Source organism: Danio rerio, chromosome 24 (assembly GCF_049306965.1).
Source record: "Danio rerio strain Tuebingen ecotype United States chromosome 24, GRCz12tu, whole genome shotgun sequence".
Taxonomy (NCBI): Eukaryota; Metazoa; Chordata; class Actinopteri; order Cypriniformes; family Danionidae; genus Danio; species Danio rerio.
This window is the reverse complement of record NC_133199.1, coordinates 22,988,161-23,012,500: the sequence shown is the minus strand read 5'-3', so window position 1 is coordinate 23,012,500 and position 24,340 is coordinate 22,988,161. Positions and strand designations below refer to the sequence as shown.

Genomic DNA, 24,340 nt, shown 5'->3' with positions numbered 1-24,340 from the left:
TTTTAGGAATGGCTGGTTATTATCGGAGTTTTTGCAGGAACTTTTCAGATGTTGTGCTGCCTTTGACGAATTTGCTTCGCGTTTCAAATGAGTTTGAGTGGACGGATGAATGTCAGTCCGCGTTCGATTCTGTCAAGTCTCTTTTGAGTAATGCTCCAGTGTTAATGGCTCCAAATTATTCACATGTGTTCAAGTTGGATGTAGATGCGAGCGCTACGGGCGCAGGTGCTGTCCTACTTCAGGATGACTCGAATGGTGTGGAACATCCTATCGGCTATTTCTCAAAGAAATTCCTGAAGCACCAGCTCAATTATAGCACAATTGAAAAGGAGACGTTAGCCTTGCTTTTAGCTTTGCAACACTTTGAAGTGTTTATTGGCTCTAGTTCTCTGCCCGTGCTTGTTTTTACTGATCACAATCCACTTGTCTTCTTGTCACGGATGAAGAACGCAAATCAGCGCATTATGCGCTGGAGTCTATTTATTCAAGATTTTAATATGGATATTCGGTACAAGAAGGGAAAAGATAATGTTCTCGCCGATGCTTTATCTCGATCATTTATTGTCGAGTAATCTACCACGTAGATTCTTTGTGTGTGGGAGTGTTACGACTGAAGTTTATTTATTTATTTTTATTGCGGATTGTACACCTTTTTCTTTTGTCCCGCCTCCTTGCTGTTTTTCTGATGTCTTATAGGCTCCCACGCCGGCGTGATTCCCTGCTCTGATTGGCTGCTGGTCTACGAGGCCTGTATAAAAGGGAGCTTCCGGCAGGAATCGGAGAGCTCATTTCTGCTGCGTGCTGTGTTTGGAGTGGAGCTCCTGGGTTTCCCCTCACCCCTTCGGCCGACGACCAACAATTATCACTTTTGTATTGATGACCATCCTATGCTTGAATATTTATTGAGAGTTTGAGCGTGTAGGGGTGACCTGCCTATTTATTTGACTACTTTTGACTTTGTTTATATTAGGGAGTCAGGTAAGATTTTTGTATGTTTCTTTAAATAGTAATAGGTAATTTAGTGGATTTATTTTATAGATTCTTTTGTTTGTTATTTTGGCCTGTGGTCACCCTGACGAAATGCTCGTTTATATAAACCTTACTTTTCTATAATAAATATCTTCATATATACTCTCAATTGAGTGTGTGAGTTTGGTTGTCGACCGAAGGGAATCTTTTGCTTTAAGTTTTGTTTAGTTTGGGAAATCCACCACCCCAACACATTTGTTTGTTCTTCGTTTATTATGCCCTTTTCGTTTCCCCTAGACTTGGGGCGTAATACTATCACAAAAAAAAAGGCTTAATGGGGCTAATAGTTTTGTCTCTAAAATGGTTTTAAAAAAAATAAAAACTACTTTTATTATAGCCGAAATAAAACAAGTGAGACTTTCCCCAGAAGAAAAATATTATCAGACATACAGTACTGTGAAAATTTCCTTGCTCTGTTAAACATCATTTGGGAAATATTTAAAAAAGAAAAAAAAATCAAAGTAGGGCTAATAATTCTGACTCCAACTGTACATTCGTTCATTCATCTTAAATGAATGTGGGCTTAGTCCCTTTATAAATCTGGGGTCGCCACAGCAGAATGAACCGCCAACTTATCCAGCAAGTTTTTACGCAGCGGATGCCCTTCCAGCCGCAACCCATCTCGGGGAAAGATCCACACACACCCATCGCACACACACTCATACACTACGGACAATTTAGCCTACTCAATTCACCTGTACCGCATGTCTTTGGACAGTGGGGGGAACCAGAGCACCTGGAGGAAACCCACGCGAATGCAGGGAGAACATGCAAACTCCACACAGAAACACCAACTGAGCCGAGGCTCAAACTAGCAACCCAGCGACCTTCTTGCTGTGAGGCAGCACTACCTACTGCACCACTGGGTCGCCTTCAACTGTACATACATATTAATAATTCTGGCATGACTAGTGGAAAGTTGATCAGTTTTATCCCTGGCAAATGAAGAAATTGAGACATATAAAATATTGTAATTTTAATTGACACCATGACAACATTTCCCAGTAGTATTTTAATAAATATTGAAGTTAGAAATTCCAGTATAGTGAGAACATTATCACAAACTTGTAGATGTAACCATTTTTGGGGGCTTAAAATGAAGCCACATTAAGGTCTCAATTTACTGCTTGTATTAAGAGTAATTTCTATCCCACACTTTGAAGTCTTGTTTATGAAAGGATATTGGGGATGAACTCAACATGAACTGGACATAAACTCGACTTAAGGCTTAAAAACAACCAGATGAGTCTTGGATTTGATTTAATGCCAACTGTGATCAAACTATTTTAATTTCTGTTCCACATGAAAAGTGATGCTGTATCGTCTTAAAAAGTGCTTTCCAAAAAGCCAACAACAGCTCGATAAAGACCACATTAGCGCTGCATATTCAAGTTTTTCCTTTGAGGGCTTCCAGAGCTGTGCACTGATAATGTGAACTAACATAGTGTTGAATGTGAAATCTAGCATTCTAGTAAATAAAGAAAAAGCTCTGAACCAGCTGAATAACTGTATCTCTTAGTGTCAGTATATTTTAGCATTCTCCAATCTACTGTAGCTGCACTTTTCCCTCACACGAACAGTTTTTCTTTCTATTTATTTTCTTCATATATTTCTGTCTTTCTGACTCTACAAAATATAAGAAAAAATATAAGGGTAACACAAAAATACAATAGGTTCTCGATTATACACTGAAATGAAGTTTTGTTTTGATAGTAAAGCGTCTGCTAAATGACTAAATGTAAATGTAAATGTAAATATATTCTATTTTTTAAATAAACTATTATCTTATTAAAATGTAGTTTCTGTCTTCAGTGTCATGTTATACACTCAAAACAATTATTTTTGCTGTTTATTCAAACTACTTATAAAACCATTCAATTCTTAAAATAATTTTGGACAGCTTAATTATTTTATGTTCAATCTACTTTTGTTTTTGTACTACACAAATTAATTGTGTGGAACCCTCCATTTTTACAGTAAAATGCTGATTTGGCACCCAATAAACATTTTTGTATTGCTTTACTTTTAAATATTTAACAAGATATTTACTTTCTTTTAATATTTATATTGATGTCAAAATTATCAATCTACTTAAATAATAATATAAATAAACAAATAAAAAACAGGCCCGAAATATAATGATACTACAAATTTGTGCTTAAATGGTTAAAACGCTGTTTTTCCCAGCAAAATCTAAGATGAATTATCATTTCACTGAGTCACTGCATGGAAAAAAAACATTAAAGAAATTTAATGCAACAACTAAAGCATTAAAAGCATTTAATAATAAATCAAGACATTTCTTCCCAAACATTCATTAGATATTTTGAGCGATTTTGCCCCCCAAAAAGTACTATACATGCAAATAAATTCAACTCCAAAGTCATTTCTGCTACAGAAGAGATGTTATTAAAACATCTCTGTCCCATCTTTTTCATACTTAAACTAAAAACATCTTTCCCATAATTTTCATACTTTTGCCAAACCAACCTAATGGCAAGATATTTAAGAAACATAACGACCAAATGAATCAAAGCTGTAAGACATAAATGCTAAACTCTGAGACCCGACATGTGTTTGTTATTTTCAAATCAAGCTTGTTTTGTGCTTATTATATGACATCAGTCAGTATATGTTGATATAAATTACATACATACTGGAGGTACACTCACTTTGGTATATTTAAAACTATAGCTATGTGTATAACAACAGCTATAACTATATATATTTAGAGAAGAAAAAAGCATATACAAAAAAAAAACAATAACTTAAAGCTGAAAAACATAATTATTAATTAGATTAAATTTCAGATATTGCCTTCAAATTGTGGTTCAACAGAAGCATATATATGAAGAGTTAATGCAGCATTTTTCTCAACCTCCTACTGTATATTTATATTCAGTTATTTAACTTAAAGGCAATGACAAGAACCTATTCTTTGCCATAAAAGTGAAATTGTTGCACCAAAAAAGAAAAGCAGACTGTTTAGAATTATAAAAAAAACATGAACAGTCATCTCATTGTCATATTAATATCTGAACAGTGACATTTTGAAGAAGGAGCAGATTTGCCTTTTTCTCATTCAGTGTTCGCGCTTCACATTTTGTCGATACAAATGCTTCAAGCTCGGCCTACAATGCCAATATCAATGCTCAGACAGCAAGGGCCGTGAAAAAGGTTCTGAAGGATTGCATTATTACTGGAATATAGATAGACTTTTTCCAAATGCCAATATGCCAGAGAGCACAGTGTCGATAATGACTCAGCACTATACCCTGAATGATGCTGACAAGCCTAGCTAAAACAGTGTGTGCACATGAGCGATGACAACAATTAATCAACCATCTATTAATTGCTGATAATCCTTCAAACTGATACACCACATAGATGATTGATTAAGCATGAATGTCATTAACTTGCATTGTTGTGAAATACATCCATCTTACAGGCAAAGAAACCATGCTTTGAGAAACAGAACCAGCTTCAGTTTGCAATCATGTTGCTTTGTTTTGGATAGCTTAATCAGATCATTAATTATCTGAAATTAATTAGCATATCATCTACATGTATGTACTGTAACTCAACTGCTATTTAGCTAAAGAGCAAGAATAAATATGTGTATAATTGTATAAATATAAAAGTGTTTATCATGTGAGGTTTGGAAAAACAGATGAAGTGGATTAATAATTAAAAGACTTAAGCCTAAAAAGGCATTATATGTCATTTTTGCCAATAGAGGGTGTGTATTCACAACAAACAAAGGTGTATTTTGATTATGCTATACCTGAGTTTGGAATTATGGGAGTTATCATCTTTATTACATCTTTTGAGACTCCTGCAGAAATCATGTTCGTGGACATGGAGCTAAAATATTCAAAATGTATTATTACAAAATAAGTAACCGAATACTGAAAGATGTTAAATCGAAATGAAACCTCTAAGGAATTGCTGATGCGAGGTGAGTGTGCCGCGACATGAAAGCAGCAGAGCTTTTATTATGCCATGGTCCACCATGTCCGGTTCTTCCAGTCGTGATCCCATATGGAAAATGGAGGATCAAGGGGACAGTGTTATAATCATTTTTGGCCTTTCCTCATTCACTAGTGTTTCCTTAACACTGGAGCTACCAGAATTCTCAAACTACCTGAATTACCTTAGTGGCCATTTTGACAGTTTTCATATAAGACGTCATATTGTCACATCATGTTTACATTTAAAGCTTCTATTGAGACATTAAATTTAAGCTTTGAATATCTGTCATCATATTCAATTATTCATCACCCTAAAATACAATATTTTCGGTAATACTGCCTACTGTATAAATGTATAGTTAGGCTCTTTTGTGTTGTGTAATTTTAATAAAACAACGTTATTTGATACATATATATGTAATGTTTAAAATACACATATTTAGTAAAGGAAATATACACATATTTAGTAAAAGGCAGGCAATTATAGATATGAGTGTTTTAATTCAACAAAGCTATTCAATTGCAATGATTTTTATTCTTACATGACATTCTTCAGTAAATGTTGACATTTCTTCATTCGCTAGTATTTACTTAACAATGAACTACCAGGATTCTACAATTGCTAAAGTTACTATAGTGGTAAGTTTGACCGTTCTCATATAAGACATCATATTTACATTCAAAGCTTCTATTAAGATATAAAAATTAAGCTTTAAATTTCTGTCATCATATTTAATTAAGTCTTCACCCTAAAATACATTATTTTAGTAATACTTCCTTTTAATGTACAGTTAGGTTATTTTATGTTGTGTAATTTTAATAAAATAACAATGTTATTTGATACATATACAGTATAAATATGTAATATTTAAAATACACATGTTTAGTAAAGAAAATATACACATATTTTATTTAGTAAAAGGCAGGCAATTATAGATATGTGTTTTATTTCAAGAAAGTTCTTTAAATGTAAATGTTATAATGATTTTTGGATATTTTAATGAAAGAAAACCTTACATAATAACATCCATTAATAAATGTTGGCCTTTCCTAATTCTCTAGTGTTTCTTTAACACTGGAACTACAAGAACTCTATCATTGCTAGAATTACTATAAGGGTAAGTTTGACCGTTTTTATATAAGTCATATTGTCACTTTTCCATTAAAAGCTTCTATTGCCATAATAAAATTAAAGGTGCAGTAGGTGATCAACCAAAATGCTAATCGCTAGCATAACAGCTTTGAAAACACAGTCCCTCCCTTGCAGTCCAAAGCCAGGCCTCCTGAAATCACGAACGCGCACAATAAAGATGACAAAAGGCAGCCCACTAGATCATGTCAGTCGCCAGTTAGAAAACTTTTATTGTACTTTATAATACTAAACAGTATTACATCTAGCTTGTTTTCAGTTTTTTAGCAAGCAAAACTTGCCATAATGTGCAATAATTCACGCAAGTAAGGATCGCTGAGCACACTCTCTCATGGGCTTTGTCCTGCTAAGTGTTTGACTGGCAGCGTGCAAAAACTAAAATTATTACTAAGTTCAATTTCAAACCGAATATTTAAATTTCGTCTTAAGTCTGAAATTCAATTTCAGACCGAATATTCAAAGAAGCACCGTAAACAACATAGGGACCGTGTCACCGGTTGGCATAGTTCAATAATAAACCAATGTAAATATAAAAGGAACTTCACCTCAGTAACGCAGTGTAGGTAGAATTTAGAGCTATTTACTTATGTTTTGTTGTTAAACTAAATAAAAATCTACAATATCTATGCTGTCAAAGGTCCCTTTTGAAATTGACAATAGTCACATCAATCTTTTGCCAGATGATTTCAGTGGCTGAACAACACTTTTGTGCATATAGCCCATTCATAGCAAAATCTGCATAAGCTTTGATGACTAAAATAGTTTCAAAATGTAACATTACCTGTCTAAAAGAAATACTTTAGCCTTGGTGTCATCATTCCTCCAGTGTACAAAAGTAACTCCAATATTGATTCATGATTTTTAAAAGTTTTGATTCAGCATTTGTTTTTACTGCTGTCATGCTCTTGTGTGCACGTGAACGTGTGTGCATGTGCGAATGACGGATCTGTCTGTGTCAACAGGGGTGCGCATATGTACAAATCTACATTTGTTGACAGACAGATTGGGCTACTTATCATAGTCATGGAAATTTTTAGACTTATGCCTTACCCAGAATATTAAAAAAAAAAATGTATAAATGCCTGTAGATCATTTACTTTAATCAATACTATAGAAATGTGAAGAGACTTTCAACCAGCACAACAAAAATGTTTCTGAAGACAATAACCTACTGCACCTTTAAGCTTTGAATGTCTGTCCTCGTATTTAATTCAGCAATCACACTCAAAATACAATCTATAAAATGTAAAGTTAGGCTCTTTATTGTTGTGTAATGTTAATAAAATACAATTTTAAAAGAAAATATAGATATATTTAGTAAATGTCAAGCAATTATTGGTATGTGTGTTTTATTTAACAGTTATTAAATCGCAACAATTTAAAACGGTCAAAATGAACACCTCAGTGGTTCTAGAATTAATACAAACTGCATCCTATGCACATTTTGAAACTAAATAACACACACAGTTACAAAAACAAATAGCTCATATGGACACATGCATCCACCAGTTGCCAATGAGACATGCTATTGACATTATGTAAATTGGTCATTTCTAAAAACCTATCAAAATAGTATTCTAATTAGGAAAAGATGAAATCCTACTGACAGTCAATGTAAGGAAGTAGCAACTCTATTTGTATGTCCAAGTTTACGAACGAGCTTAACGAATGGTAATTTTGCTTATATTGACATGCCAGCAGTAAAATCCCCCTATGGCAAGCATAACACAATGAAACTTGGCTGACCTCAGCATATTGTAACCCGTTACGACAAAATCTACACCAGATGCTTACCTTGTGGGCTATAAAACAAACATCAGCTGCTCTGAGACCATGTTATTAGAGTCCTGCACGATGATTATTTTCCATAAACATATCAAATTCACTCATATTCTGAGTATTAGTGCTGATGTTTAGGGTTTGGAAATGACTTACATGTTTCAGCAGGCTTTTTAATGTCTCTAGAGGCCTCTGGATGACTTAAACGTGCAACTAAAGGACTGAAGGAAGATGAAGGGGGAGTAAAATTATGTCTGAAATTCACTGGTTGGGAATATTATATGTTTCTGACCATATAGTGAATCTGAGACATTATTTGAGGGTATGAAATACAGTTAGTTTTGGCAGATTGATGAACTGAACTCATCTTGAGGTCTGAGGGCAAAGCCGTCTTCATTTCAACATACAAAACTTATTAAATAAATAGGCTGACATAATAATAATTATGGGCAAAAAGTCAGACTGCGAAAGCTTTGAGATTCGGTTAACTGCTGAAAATGGCATTCTTGCTTTAAATACAAAACTGATGATATCTTCTGATTCTCAATTCTCAATAATAATAGCAACAACAACAACAATAACAACAACAACAACAAAAACAACAACAATAATACTAATAATAATACTACTACTACTACTACTACTAATAATAATAATAATAATAATAATAATAATAATAATAATAATAATAATAATAATAATAATAATAATAGGACATCTCGGTGGCACAGTGGGTAGACAATCACCTCAAAGCAAGAAAGTCAATGGTTCAAGCCCTGTCTGGGTCAGTTGGCATTTCTGTGTGGAGTTTGCATGTTCTCCCAGTGTTTACGTGGTGATCCTCCGGGTGTTCCGGTTTCCCCCACAAGTCCAAAGACATGCGCTATAAGTGAATTGGGTAAGCTAAATTGTACGTAGTGTATGTGTGTGCATGGGAGTGTATGGGTGTTTCCTAGTTATAGGTTGCAGCTGAAAGGGCATCATCTGCATAAAACATATGCATATGGATAAGTTGGCGGTTCATTTTGCTGTAGCGACCACAAATTAATAAAAGGACTAAGCCGAAAAGAAAAAAAATGAATGAATAATAATAATAATAATAATAATAATAATAGTAACTTGTGTTTTAATTTTTATACAATTCTTATAAAGACAGCTGCAAATCTCAATTAAAATAGCATTGTAATAAAATCGTATAAAAAATATAGAATTATAATATATTCACTGGGTTGTTTTATTTAAATAATTAGGCTTGTTGTTATCCATGATTTTTCAAATGTACTTTTTACAAGAGAGGCTAGAAAAAGCAGCAAGCTCTACATTATTATTATTATTATTATTATTATTATTATTATTATTATTATTATTATTATTATTATTATTATCATCATTGTTGTTTGTTTATTATTATTATTTATTATTATTATTATTATTATTATTATTATTATTATTATTATTATTGTTGTTGTTGTTGTTGTTGTTGTTGTTTGTTTATTGTTATTATTATTATTACTATTATTATTATTATTGTTATTATTATTATTATTATTATTATTATTATTATTATTATTATTATTATTATTATTATTATTATTATTTGTTTATTATTATTATGGAAGTGGCCAAATTCTGACAGGAAAGTTGAATGTGCTGGCCAGTTTGTTATTTGCTTAATAAAAAAACTATTTTCTTTGAATTAATAAGCAGTTTTTAATTTAAAGTCTTTACAGATTCCTTTTTTTCCCTAATGATATATGATGTGATGAATTTTTATTTTAAAAATAAACCATAAAAATAAGTTTATTTCTTTTTTTTAATATTTCTTTATTCTAAATCTTTAGGAAATGATTTTGGTACATCAAAAAGTGCGGTTATGATGACCACCTGACTAGCTAATCCAGCAAAAATAGTGCTTAAAATGACACATACTGTACATGCAGTGTTTAAACCAAATAGTTAAAAAAATAAAGTGAATAACTGCAAAAATGTCCACTTTTTGAGAGAAAAAAAACACCCCATTTACCAGGCTGGCTACGAGCCTGCTACGGTATAGCGTTATGTATCTTCCAAACTGATCTATAAACTAGAACTTGACCACTTTCTTTTTTTTTTTTTACTTTTACTGCCCATCTGTCAAAAATCCAACTGAGCCACTATGACCATTACTATCCAAATCTTTCAAAATTCCCAGCTCATCAGGCCTGAAGGTGTAGAGAAGAGTTGAGGTTTGACTGACAGCTGAATCAGGCTTACCGGAGTCTCTTGTAGTACTGCTTGACCTTCTCCAGAGAGCCCGCATTGATCTGAGCCTGATACTCCTCCACTGACACGTTTTCTCTGTAATAATATCCCTCCATGCTCTCCAAGGCTGTGGAAGAAAGATGATGTAAAACTTTGGATTTTCAAAATCCATCCATCCATCCATCCATCCATCCATCCATCCATCATCCATCCATCCATCTATCTATCTATATCTGTTATAAATTAGGCTGAAACATCTGATTTGGAAATATATTTTTAGAAATGTCAGTATATAAAGTGGGTATAATATATAATACGTTGCAATAATCAAAATAATATGTTTACATTATTGTTATTTTTTATAGTTGCAATGATCACTGGCTTCACATTGAAAAGCACAATTTTTTTTTTGTTGTGCTTTAGGCTAAGTGTGTCCATACCCTGAGTGAACAGGACGGGGTATATTTTGAAGCTGCCGCCATGCCTCAGTCTCTGGGGCAACTGCTGGAAGTAAAACGCCTCTAGGAAAAAGCAGACCTTCAAAGCCTGTCGTGTGCCCTCCACCTGGTATGAGATAGGCATGTCTGAAAAGACAGAATCAGCCATCAGCATGACAGAGAGAGAATAAGATACTTTATGCAAACACAATTCCCAAGTGACATTTTTAATACTTAAGTTTTGCTAAAAAGGTGTGTTTTTGCAATATGAATTCACTGTAATTATTTCATTACAAATGCAAAAGAATAAAGTGTTATTAAAAAAATATTATTACTGTTTGATCACTTGAAGGAGTGAAATCTCACTTATAAATTAGATATGTATGCTTTCTTACACTTTCTCTCAATATAAATGGAAAATTAAATAAATTTAAAATAAATAGAAATTACTATATAATTAGGTAGAAAGTGTGCTTGCAGTAATTGAATTAAAAATATATAACAACATTAAAATAAATACAAATATCTTTAATAGAAAAAATATATATCGATGGAGCAAAAAAAAGGATATAAATACATTTTTTTAAATGTTTTTTTTTTCAACGTGAATGACAAAATTTAAAAATAGAAATAGCATATGCCATATTATATTTCAAAATTTACAGCCCAATTAAAAAAATATATATATATATATATATTAGAAAAATATATGAAAGACATGTTTTGCTATATTAATTTGGGATGTCAAGATCGGAAATCAGGGTTTGATCGAAATTGGACATTACCTGCAGATCAGGCCTCAAATTATTTTCTCATTATTTTATAACACATCAATAGTTATGCAGTGGCACAGAGTTAGACCTCTTTCTTGACTTCACACACAAACAGGAACGTGTGCGGCATGACATCACTTTGTTGCAGAGACTTTTTTGTTAAATGTCGGCAAAGTATTACACAGAAGCAGCTTAAAGTGGAAAGCTCAAGTATGTCGGCAGTCTGGAGGTATTAAAAGGTATATGACAACAACATTGCTATAGCAAACCTTGAGATGTGTAAACTTGGGATTGCCTGCTGAGTGTTTTAAGTTGAGGTGCTATTTGTTTTTATATTAGATTTTTTTTTTTTATATTTACTGTTGCACTAAAGTCGAAAAGTGAAGAATGTTATTTATTGCTTAACTGTTAAAGCCGCCTTACAGAAGCGCTCTGTTTGTTAACAGAGTTGTTGAATGTTAGAATTAGTGAATTAATAAAAAAAAGGAACATGCTGGATCTTTTTCTTCAATCTTCTTTGTTCTTTTTTTTATGTATTATAGAAGTATCAGATCATATGACTTGAACTCAGACTTGAGGGCAAAAAAAAAAAAACTGATCGGGACATCCCTAATATTAATTAAATATAAATATAGGGGGGAAATCATAATTTTAATTATGCTGCGTAAAACATATGCCAAAATAGTTGGCGGTTAATTCCGCTGTGGCAACTCCTGATAAATAAGGGACTAAGCTGAAAGAAATTGAATAAATCATAATAAAAAAAATACTGTTCAAGTAGAGTGTATTTAATGATATTTTTAATTCAATATAGATACCACAGAGCTTCTTTTTTAAGAATTACAAAAGCAAGCATATTAAAGGTATACTTTATATGTTAAAGCACCCTTTAGGGACCCATAAAACATAATGATTTGAAAAATGTACAATACCACAGTAAGCTGCTTCTTTAGTACTCACTAGCAACAAGAGGCTCTCCTTCAAACTGCCGGAAGCAGAAAGTGACCTTCTCCAGGTCCATGAGAGCAACCTGCGTGTCTTCCAGCATGGCCTGCTCATCTGTCTAAAGAAACAATGACAAAAACACCAAATCATCATTTACTACTAATGAATTACGAATTAGCTTCCTCGTATATTATTAATAGCAAGGTTTAGTCAAAAATAAGACTTTAAAGTTCATTTTAATATCGTTATGAATGAAAATGAAGACCAACAGTATATGTATATTTTGTTATTTTGTTATAAATAGTTGGTCATATTTTTATTCATAATGCCATCTATCATATTTAATTTAAATAAGCTTACACTACAAATTCCCCTTAATTACATACAAATGAACTTGCTATTTCAATAATAACCCTGTTAATTCAGCTCAAAATAGCTCACATTAAATGTCTTTGTGGGAGAAAACATATGTAGCATGATATTTCATCTTCAATATACAGTTAAAGCCAGAATTATTAACCTGATAAATTGGGGGAAAAATAAACAGGGGGGCTAATAATTCAGGGGATTAGCCCCCTTGTTTATTTTTCCCCCAATTTATGTTTAATGGAGAGAAGATTTTTTCAACACATTTCTAAAAACAATAGTTTTAATAACTTACTGTATTTCTAATAATTCTATTTTTGCCATGATGAAAGCACATAATATTTACTAGATATTTTTCAAGACACTTCTGTACAGCTAAAAAGTGACATTTAAAGGTTTAACTAGGTTAATCAGGTTAAATAGGCAGGTTAGGGTAATTAGGCAAGTTATTGTATAATGATGGTTTGTTTTAGACAGTCGGAAAACAAATTAGCTTAAAGAGGCTAATAATTTTGACCATAAAATGCCTCATAAAACATTAAAAACTGCTTTTATTCTAGCCGAAACAGACAAATAAGACTTTCTCCAGACAAAAAAAATAACATCAGACATACTGTGAAAATTCCCTTGCTCTGTTAAACATCATTTGGCAAATATTTAAAAAAAGACAAAAAAATCAAAGGGGGCTAATAATTCTGAGTTCAACTGTATGTAGCATGAGTTGGCATGACAGAGTTTGTGCATTTTTAAGGGAAGTATGTCTTTTTCTGAACTTTTGCATTAAGTAAACAATTTGTTGTATATATAAAAGTGTAGAATTGTAAATTAATTGTTAGCATTTACAAAATGACCAAAGTAAATAACCAGTTTTTAATGAAAAAAAAAAGTTTATTTAAAATCACTATGTTGTTACATTCCTATATTTTGCATTATTGTGACAATTAATAATCTCATCACTGTGTACTATGGGATGTTTTGGTTACTTTTTAGTGTGGCATTTCATGAGGTTTACTGAAAGCAAATGTTTTTAAGGGTATCCTCCAAATTGATCCACAATTTATGTCGTTTATATATGCCTACATTTAATCAATTAGCAACTCCAAAAGCAACTAATTAATTAAATAAAAGGTTTATCATCTAAAAAGAAAAAAAATTACAGATGTATTTTGTTTACACTTTACAATATGCAACACATATTTAAAGGAATAGTTCACCCAAAACTGAAAATTCTGTCATTATTTGATCTCCCTTTACTTGTTTTAAAGCTTTACAATTTTCTTCTGTGGATCATAAAAGAAGATATTTTGAAAAATGCCGAAACAAAACATTTAACCATTGACTTCCAAAGTATTTGTTTGTTCCTAATATGGAAGTCAATGGTTAAAGGTTTCCAGCTTTCTTTAAAATATTGTTTAACAGGAGAAAATAACCAAGTTCAGAACTACTTGAGGGTGAAAAAATAGGGAGTTTATTTTCATTTTGGGTGAACTATCCCTTTAATGTTAGTCATAAAATCAACAAATGATGAACAATACATTTATTACTGTATTTATTCATCTTTTTAATTGAATATACAACATTGTTAAAGTTAATGAAAATAAAATTGTTCATTGTTAGTTCTTGTTAACTCACCGTGCATTCAAGCACTGTTTATTGTTTGTTCATGTGCGTAAATACAATAACTAACATTAACTGAACATACTGTAGTGTTACCAAATTAGTTAATTAATATAATCATTTGATTTTACTTAAATCAAATGATTTAATTAAACTTTAATACTTTGAACAAAATACATCATTAAATTTAGGACATTAAGTAATATTTGTACTTTTTAAAAACTTTTTAAGACTCTGCAGTAACCCTAAAATAGGCATGAGGCATTAATGATAAACGACACTGAAATTGTGATGGTACAAGTGAAATATATCAACAAAAAAAATATTTTGACTCCTTTTTGGCATACACACTGAATAGGAGCACAAGCAGAGAGACTCATATTCATTCCATACTTTCTCCACGTAAACAGTCTCCCCGTGGCTGTGAATATGACCAGCCACATACAAATCTGTACAAGTGTGGAGTGAGAATGGGAGCACTCGTCTTCCATCTGAAAGCGACACCTTTGCCTGCTGCTGTACAGTACGTGGGTCGACTCTTTCCAAGATCTCTATGTGCCAGATGCCACAGTTCTTTCATCTAAGGGCCTACAAAGCTGCCAAGTGAAATTATGTCAAGAAATTAGCTTGGGGTTATGGCTGCTGCCTGCTCTCCCTCACCGGAGTGTGTTCGCTGGAGGAGGAAGTGCATCAGTGCTGTGGAGATCTACTGTAAGACTGGAGAATCTGCATTTTCCATGTGGGTTTAGTATGTTTTAGTGTTAACTGAGCTTCACTGCTAGGGTTTGACTACTTGTTGGAGCTTAATATGACTGTCTTAATATACTTTATCAATTGTTCAACTGTATATTTTTATTATTCATCGTTTAAAGTAGAATTGAGAGACACAGTGCCCAGCATAATTGAGTACACCCCATTTTGAAAATTTATATAATAGTAGTATAATATAATTTATAGTCACCAAACATATTTAGAAATTGAAACATAATACAATTAAACTTAAGCAAAATATTGCAAAAAAAAAAATGTTCTCTCTCTTTCTCTTTTTTTTAAATTTGTATAATATTTTGTATTTGTATAATTATATATAATATTTTTTCTAAACATAAATTTGGGTTTACTAGTTTTTGGACTGTAACTGTAAGTTATTTTGTTAGATAAGCTCAAGATTTGACATTAATACTAACTAACCTAATGTATATGCACAAATATAATATTGTACAGCTCCCTATTTAAACTATAAATTTAAAAATAGATTTGTGAGGGGTGTACTTATATATGCTGAGCACTCTAAAAACTCATTTAGTAAAAAAAATAAGAATTGCAATATATAATGAGAATTCTAAAATATATAAAGAAGAAAAAACATTAGAATTTGCATATTTATAATGTTATATTTAAAATATAAATTGTAATATTTAAACAGATTTTTACAGAGACAGAAAAAAAAAATCTGAATTCCAAGAAAAAGTTAAAATAATGCATTTAAAATAATGTTTAAAATAATGTATTCGTTATTTTGGTGTTTGGAATGTCGGGACAAAAGTAAGATACTTGATATTTTATGTGAAGCTGCTTTGACACAATCTACATTGTAAAAGCGCTATACAAATAAAAGTAAATTGAATTGAATTGAATTAAATATTTGAGATGTAAACTCACAATTCCAAAAAGAAAAGTCAGAAATCCAGGATTAAGATCAATCTTCATATATCAGTCAGAATAGTGAGACGATAACATACATATACAAAAAAACATGAATATCTTTGAATTTATTTTCATTCATTTTAATAATTGTGATGGTAAAAGAGGAAAATAACTTTGATGGTTTAAAAGTAATCATGTAAAGCTCCAAAGACACATTTGTGAGGCAAAAATAAATAATAATAATATTAATAATAATAACAATTATATAAATAATACAATATATGTCTTCTGATTCAAATGTGCAAGTTTGCTATGGGCAAGCCGCTGTATTGCCATTAGAGCCTGTAGTAAACTCACACCCAAATCTGGCACGGAAGAATTGTTTATATAGTGTTTTTTTGCCAAAGAAATGTCTTCTTGGAGTGATTTTTTTATGATTACAGTTGAAGCACTAAATTCGCATGGAATGTTTTGACAATGTTTTTGGTCAAAATCCCTTTAGGGCAAGTCTTTTCACATGGAAATGTCTCTCGGGCAGTATGCTTGGGCTGAATGGGGAAACATCAAATTCTCCAAAACTGTTGTCCAACCTTACGAATGCATTATATAGCTAGAATCACCAATAGATTTAAGCAACTGTCTCATAAGTGTTATTATCTAAACGTTTGATTTAAACAAAATCTGCATTTTTTCAGGGTACCCAAGCTAATGGGCATGCGCACTCAAAAGGAATGAGATCATGACACCAACCTAATTTATGGCCGATTTATGATTAATCAAGAAACAAAAAGCTAGAGTTTTGACTGTATATACTCTGTGGAAGAATGCCATACACACAACAACCACAGATATACTGTATTTCAGCATCTGATGTGTGACACAGTAAACATGCTGATTTGCATATATAAACATCATGTCTGTTGTCCTAAGATGCATTAATTACGTCAGGCTTCCACTTTTACATGTGCTTGAATGTTAAAACGACCCTCCTGTTGTTAGTCCCCCCCCCCCAATTTAAATTTAAGACTTTGAGTGAACACACAGACATAAGAGTCTCGCCTCAGTCATGTTGAGAGCATTGCACATTCAATTTCCCCATTTACAGTCCCAGTACTGAGACTCAAATCCACAACCTTTGGCTTACAAGTCTAACTCTCTAAACTTTAGGCCACCACTATAGTATATTAGTAGAATAGTATTCCACATTTCCACTTTCCAATTGAAAACAGAAACCAGAATGGTTTGGATTGACGTGAGTTATGTCATAATTTGAGGTTTTCTATAAAATATTCCTAGAGAACACCTAGAGAAATAATCATCCTTTTGGCAGAGAAGCATTTACATTTTACATTACACCTCTGTCATAAAAAAAGTGACTCTGGTTGCGAATACATTTTTTGCATAAAGAGCAAACCTAAGGCGCACAAATAAAGAAATAATCCATCACAGGCAGGTGAAATCTGATCAGGACTCGAAGCCACAGACAGAAACACTTTATAAGACATGATAATCCTGCATTATCCTGTCTGTCAAGATGCCTGCCGATTGTGTGAATTGCCAGTTGTTTGAAAAACACGCTTGGCTACAGTCATCAATTCAATAAGACAGCAAACTCCACTGGGTTGCAACACACAGAAGTGGATCTGACCTTGTGGCGGGTTTGAGGTAAACAAAAAGCAGATGTAATCTGCAGGGAGGAGAACAAATAAAGAAAGAAAGTAGCTCAGGGATGTTGTCTGTCTCCCTACACTCTTTTCTGGTAAATGAAGAGCTATGTCAGTCATTGAATGTGTAAAGTAATGTGTGGGTCAGATGCTAAGTTGCAGCTGTACTGATCCTTACACATTAACAAAATATCATCACATATATTTATCAGTCTGTGGAAATGAGAACATTACAAGTATGCATATAGTTGTGCAATTTAAAGTTAAAGAAAGAAATATTATGCCTTGTCAAATTTGTATAATTTTTCAAATATTTGTGACATATGCAGATATATAATATTAGTATAATAACACTAAAAAAGTGTTATTTATTGTAGTTCGGAATATTGAAGCAGGAATATAATATAATATAATATAAAATAATATAATATTATATAATATAAAATAATACAATATAATATAATATAATATAATATAATATAATATAATATAATATAATATAATATAATATAATATAATATAATATAATATAATATAATATAATATAATAATACAATATTATTAACCCCTCTTTACAATTTCCATTTATTAAATTGGCTATAAAAAACAAATGTAGTTAAGCCTTTAAATTGCATGTTGGTATCTTGCAAAATAACCAGGAAATTGTTATGTATTATCATCTTAACAACGACACAAGAAATAAGTAATAAGAAATCAGGTATAAAAGCCAGGGGCTTGGCTTGGAGTGGGGGTGGTGGCGGGGTCTGGAAGTAGGACAATTTAGGATGTTACTATTACTATCATGAGGGCTTTATGATTGTTTATGAGCGTGAAAAGTGTCTGATCTGTTCGGCGAAATATCTGACTGTGTGTCACCGCATCACTAAGGACTAAAGCGATATAACTAGAGAAATCTCCACTTGCTGACTGAGCGAGAGCGGTTACTGAACAGCGCAGCATCGATGAAGTAAGCGTGCCTGGGCCCGATTGTAATGTGAGTGCGGGCCATCGGGGGAGACGGGAGAGGGGACAAGCGTGCTTTGGCCCGGTTTGAGGCAACTGTACATAGTGTGAGTACGGCCTTCCTTTTGTCTGCAAAAGCCCTACACCATTCCACCCCTCTCTTTACTTTCGTTTATGAAATTCCCACCCCCTCCACCCAGCTCTTCACTTTCTTTTATGAAAGGACCACCCCCCACTCTTCACTTTTGTCTTCGAAAGCCCCACCCCCCTCCACCCCGCTCCCCCAATTTCATCTGCTACACCCCAACTCTTTACTTTTGCGCAACGCTCCGCCCCCTGCACTCTTCACTTAGCCCGCGCCACCACCTAAGTTGTCATAGTGCCCATACCGACCAGCGGCTCCCCTGATTACAACTATTATGTTAATAAGAGATGCTGAAAGAAATATTCTCACCATTAAACACCTCTTTGTAAAGGAATTTAAATTTTACATAACGTCTATTAATTTTATATTCACCTGTATAATACAATTTGTAGTTTTATCATGCAACAAATTAAAGAAAAAATATGTGCAAATAAAAAAGCAAATGACCTAAATTGTATTCAAAATCTCATACTGTTTGAGTACTGTGTAGGTACATTTGAAATTAAATTATTAATAATATTATTTATTGCATACTATATTTGCCATGCTGTTAAAAAACGCTTTACAGTAAAACAAAATGTAAACAAAGACATCAAAACAAGCAAAGCACAAACAAAAAAACAAAAGCAAAAAACTAAAGGAAAATATTAAATGAAAAAAACATCAAGCGAAAAGCAAAGCAAAAAAAATCTTTAAGATAAAAAAGCAAACAGTTAAAAACTAAATAAAACAAAGGAATATAAAATAAAATAAAAAAATGAAAATTAAGTAAGGAAAAAGAAGACAGAAGAACAAAGCAGAACAAATCAACAAAGAAAGATTTGTAATTTGTAGGGTTTTTTGCATTTCGGTAATTTGTGTTTTGCTTTCTGTAATATTTTCAAAAGGTACAATTTTGTACCTTATTTACACCAAAGCATACATATTGGTGCCTTAATGCAATATGAGTCTTCTCTAAACAGCTGCTGCACCAGTCACAGCTTTTGTACCTTATTTTCTGAAAGTGCATTGCATTTTATAAACTCATTCCATTTCGCAAGCTACACTCCGTGCCATGCCTAACAACACCCTTCACCCTGATAAAATCTGTATAACACTTGGTCTCTCATGGCTAAACTACATCTTTACAGGTTCTGCATCACAGACACACCATAATACTGTAACTAAGAGGTCTGTGAAAAATCTTGCTTGGATGCTTTTCACATTTAACAAACCTTCAAGTGCCTCACATGACCCTCAGTCAAAAACAGATCCGACCAAACGCAGAAAGTCACACTATAAAGGCTGCTTTGGCTTATTTTAAAACCACTGAGCGTGGCAGATACTCACCAGGTTTGGGGAGAGCAGCGATTGGAAATGAAACAGAAGACCAGCGGAGGAGATCTGCTCCAGCCAGCGGCGACTGGCTTCATGACTTTCACTCTCAGTGCTCAGAGCTTGATTTAACACGGCCAACAACTGTTCAGAGAATGAGCAAACCACCGCCACCAGACTCTGACTGAACACCATGTCCCTCCGCAGCTGAATCTCTGAATCTGATAGAGAGGAAATAAAGTTGAATTAGCTCTAGAATTAGATAAATAGGGCATCCGCTGTGTAAAATGTGCTGGAATAGTTGGCGATTCATTCCGCTGTGTGCATTCCCTGATCGATCTGGCAATATAGGTCAATTGAATAAGCTAAATTGGCCGTAGTGTGTGGGTGTGTGTGAATGCGAGAGTGTACGGGTGTTTCTCAGCGCTGGGTTGCGGCTGTAATGGCATCTGCTACTTAAAACATTTGCTGGATAAGTTGGCGGTTCATTCTGCTGTGGCAACCCCTAAATAAATAAAGGCACTAAGCCAAAGGAACATGAATGAATAAATGCATGAATGAATGAGTATTTGCATCCAATTATTTGCTCATGTGGGAAGCAGCTGTTACTATGACAAATTAAGCTGCTACAGACCCTGTCAGGGTTTATTCTGTGATAACAACTGTACAGTAAATAACCCTTAAACTATTTAGGGGCAATATTAAGTAATTAGTCTAGTTAAGGGTGGCAGGGTGGTTCAGTGGTTAGCACAGTAACCACTGAGGTTCGAGTGGAGGTCTTTCTATGTAGAGTTTCTCCCTGTTCCCATTGGTTTCCCTCAAAGTCCAAAGATATGTGGGATAGGTGAATTGGATAAACTAAATTGGCTTTAGCATATGAGTGTGTGTGCAAATGAGAGAGTATGTGGGTGTTTCCCAGTACTAGGGGTCATGAGTTGTGTCTGGGTTGTGGCTGAAAGGACATCTGCGTCATAAAATACAGTACATGCCAGAGTAATTGGTGTTTCATTTTGCTGTGGAGACCCCTGTTAAAGCAGAGAATACGCTGAAGGAAAGCGAGAAAGTGAGAGTAAGTAGTTTATAAATGCAGTGCATCCAAAAATCACAAACTGTTCAATCAATTATTTATTTCCTTTTTGGCTTAGTGGTTTTATTAATCTGGGGTCACCACACCACAATGAATCGCCAACTTATCCAGCATTTGTTTTACGCACCGGATGCCCTTACAGTTGCAACACATTACTGGGAAACACCCATACACTCTCATGCACACATATATACTACAGACAATTTAGCATACCCAATTCACCTACAGCGTATGTCTTTGGATTGTGGAGGAAACCGGAGCACCCAGAGGAAATCCCCGCAAACATGGAGAGAACATGCAAACTCGACACCGAAATGCCAACTGACCCAGCTGAGGCTTGAACCGGCGACCTTCTTGCTGTCAGGCGACAGCGCTACACAGTGTCATCACTCTGCCATCACAAACTGTCTGAGTAGGTAATATAAAATATATAATTTTAATTATGATGTGTATGTATATCAGGCCCTGTTTTCCTTGTGTGTTCATTTTCATCGTTTGACCTTCACCATGTGTTCCTTTGTTCTGTTTTTCCGCCACCAGTCAGTCTCATGTGTTTCACCTGTGTTCATCCGCTGTGTGTAATTATTGTCATCATGTCCCTGTGTATTTATACCCCTTAGTTTCATTCAGTCTTCGTCCGGTATTCTGTGTCAGTGGATGTCTGTCTACATTGATGTCTGTGTTCACCCCATGTCATTCCTGTGTACTTCTATGTAAGTGTTTGCTAATAAATCAACGTATTTGATACTCCTGTGATCCTGTGCCTTTCTGAAGTGAGCCCAGGCATTACAATTTATGAATAGTATAAATTAAATATGAACAAGATGTACGTTATTTTTATTGTCACATAACCTACAGTACTAGTATTAAAATGTATAAAAGTACAACATTAAACTAGTATTTCTATAACAAGACAAAACTTTAAACAAAACTAAACGGCAGAAAATAAAACAAAACAACAAACATATAAAATAAACAGCAGATAATTAAACAAAACAATCAAAGAAAACACAAAGCAAAAGACAATAAAACAAAAACAATGCTGAAAATGTAATAAAACAAAGACAAATGAAGCACATTAAAGAAAGCAAAACAAAGAAAATCCAAATGTTACAATACAAAAAGCAAAACAAACAGCAGAAAATAAAATGAAATAAAAAAAAAAAACAAAGCTGAAAATTAAATAAAAAGCAAAGGAAACAACAGAAAATTATACAAATTCAAAGGAACAAATAATAAATTGCATCCCATATCTGACATACTGTTACATTTAAGCTGCGCTATTGCTGATTGATTTTTGTCTAATTAGTTAGTAGATTAATTTGTTTGTGGACATATACTTTGAGTAATGTTTTTTTCATACTACATCGTACAGTAGTATTTTATTTTGAATTCAACTACGGTCAATCCACGGTGAATTTTAAATTTAGGGTTTGTTCAAAATTACCATATTTTACATAACAGTTTATATATCATAATGCGTTAACACTTTGATTCATACCAAATGAGAGGTAATATATATAGTATACATATTTATCCAACACACAGCTGGTTTCAGTAGTATTAAAAGGTGCTGTAGGTTTTTGACTCTTCATAAGTAAAAATACCATAATTTGATTGCAGATATTTAAGAAACATGCCAATTGAACATTCCTGTTTATCTGAAAAATAATGCTAGAGTCAGATAATCTGCTTTGAAAATGTGCGTTAGTGTACCGGAATGTGACCTCAGGACAGTAGCAACCACCGAAAGGAGACGAAGATTCAGAATTCCACTTAAGATGGTTATTAATTAGCAAAAATTATAAATATTACAAACATAAACATTAGGTGAGCAGCTTACATTGTAACCCAGTGTCCTAACAACATGCTACGTGACAGGATTTAAAGTGATAAGCAATTTGTCTGTTTGCACCAGACAAAACACAACAGAAATTAAAATACAGACATACAGCTATTTGTAAGCATTTTAAATGATCGCTGAATGAAATTATAAAATGTGACTTACACTTTAATAGGGTTTTGTTTCTCTCAACAAAGCATTTTTGACTTTTTTCTTCAGTGAAAAAAGAAAAAAAAAACTCAAATTCCTCAAAATATCCTTTGCTTAAAATCTTCAAATGAGACACTCATCAAATGATCTGATCACACAAATAATCTTCTCATTTTCCAATGAAGTCCAAATATATTTGACACACACAACAATACTATTCTTATTTTTTCCATCTAAATGTAACTGATTTAGCCACATTTTGCAGTCATAACCTTGAGAAACTAAGTCTTTTTATCACATTTTATTACCTTAAGGAGATTACAGAAGTCTCTGAGGGCTTTGCTCATGTGAATAATTTTTTCTCTTGATGAATATTGTGCCGTGGTTTCAGGTGTGAAAGAACTGCTGTGTGGAGGATTTCTCAATTGAGAGTCATTTATTCAGAGTGACCTTAAAAGACTACTGTTCACTGTCAAATTATACTGAAGCACGTAAGTTATGTTTAACTCTGCCATAAAAGACACTGAATGATGCATGTTCTTTTAGTGTACTGTATATAAATAGTATCAGAATAATGTGAATAAGTGAATTTGATTAAATTGAGACTCACCTGTGTATTGTAGTAGGACCAGCAGTAGTCGTGTTTTCACCTCTGAGGAAACAAAAAAGCAACATCAGTAATTCGGACATCAGAAAAGTGAATAAGAGGCAACTATTTGAACTAAAACAGTAAACGCTTATTAAGAATTTAATACAGTAACAAAATTCTGTATCTTAAAGGGCAACTACAATGAAAATCAACTTTTGTAAGCTGTTTGCAGAGAACTGTGTTTACGTATAGTGTGTCCCTGTCATATTGGAATGATATAAACCCAACAAGTATTTTTTTTTAATATCCTGACATTTAAATAGGCCCGAAATTCCAGTGATTTTGAGGCCCACCACAATGTGACCATAGACTGTAAAATATATGGACGTAGTATCCGTGACGTCACCCATAGGTTTCTAAAGAGCGCAAAAGAAGCCACAAGTAGGCGCGGCCAACCGTCGCCATTTTGTTCGTGCGTCATCACACCCACGGCGGGATACCAAACAAGGGCAAAGAGGCGGAGAGTGAGCGGAGCTACAGACGCATGCTGCATTTTGCTTGGACCTGGTTCAGACACCTGGTTTACTTTGGGAGAACGCTTAATACTTTATCACTTGTGACTCGTTTGTA

The 24,340-nt window shown here is 33.3% G+C and overlaps 1 protein-coding gene across 2 annotated transcripts in view; it reads right to left on the bottom strand.

The window, feature by feature from the left end:
- The window catches only part of prex2 (phosphatidylinositol-3,4,5-trisphosphate-dependent Rac exchange factor 2), a 258,834-nt gene that overhangs the window by 65,201 nt on the left and 169,293 nt on the right, over positions 1-24,340 (bottom strand). For both annotated transcript variants that reach the window (XM_001923322.6, XM_073940635.1), the window contains exons 31-35: positions 23,732-23,773; positions 20,057-20,262; positions 12,341-12,443; positions 10,611-10,754; positions 10,183-10,297 (exon numbers count right to left, since the gene is read on the bottom strand). In XM_001923322.6, the coding sequence (XP_001923357.1) occupies positions 10,183-10,297; positions 10,611-10,754; positions 12,341-12,443; positions 20,057-20,262; positions 23,732-23,773 (610 nt within the window). The remainder of the gene's footprint in view (positions 1-10,182; positions 10,298-10,610; positions 10,755-12,340; positions 12,444-20,056; positions 20,263-23,731; positions 23,774-24,340) is intronic.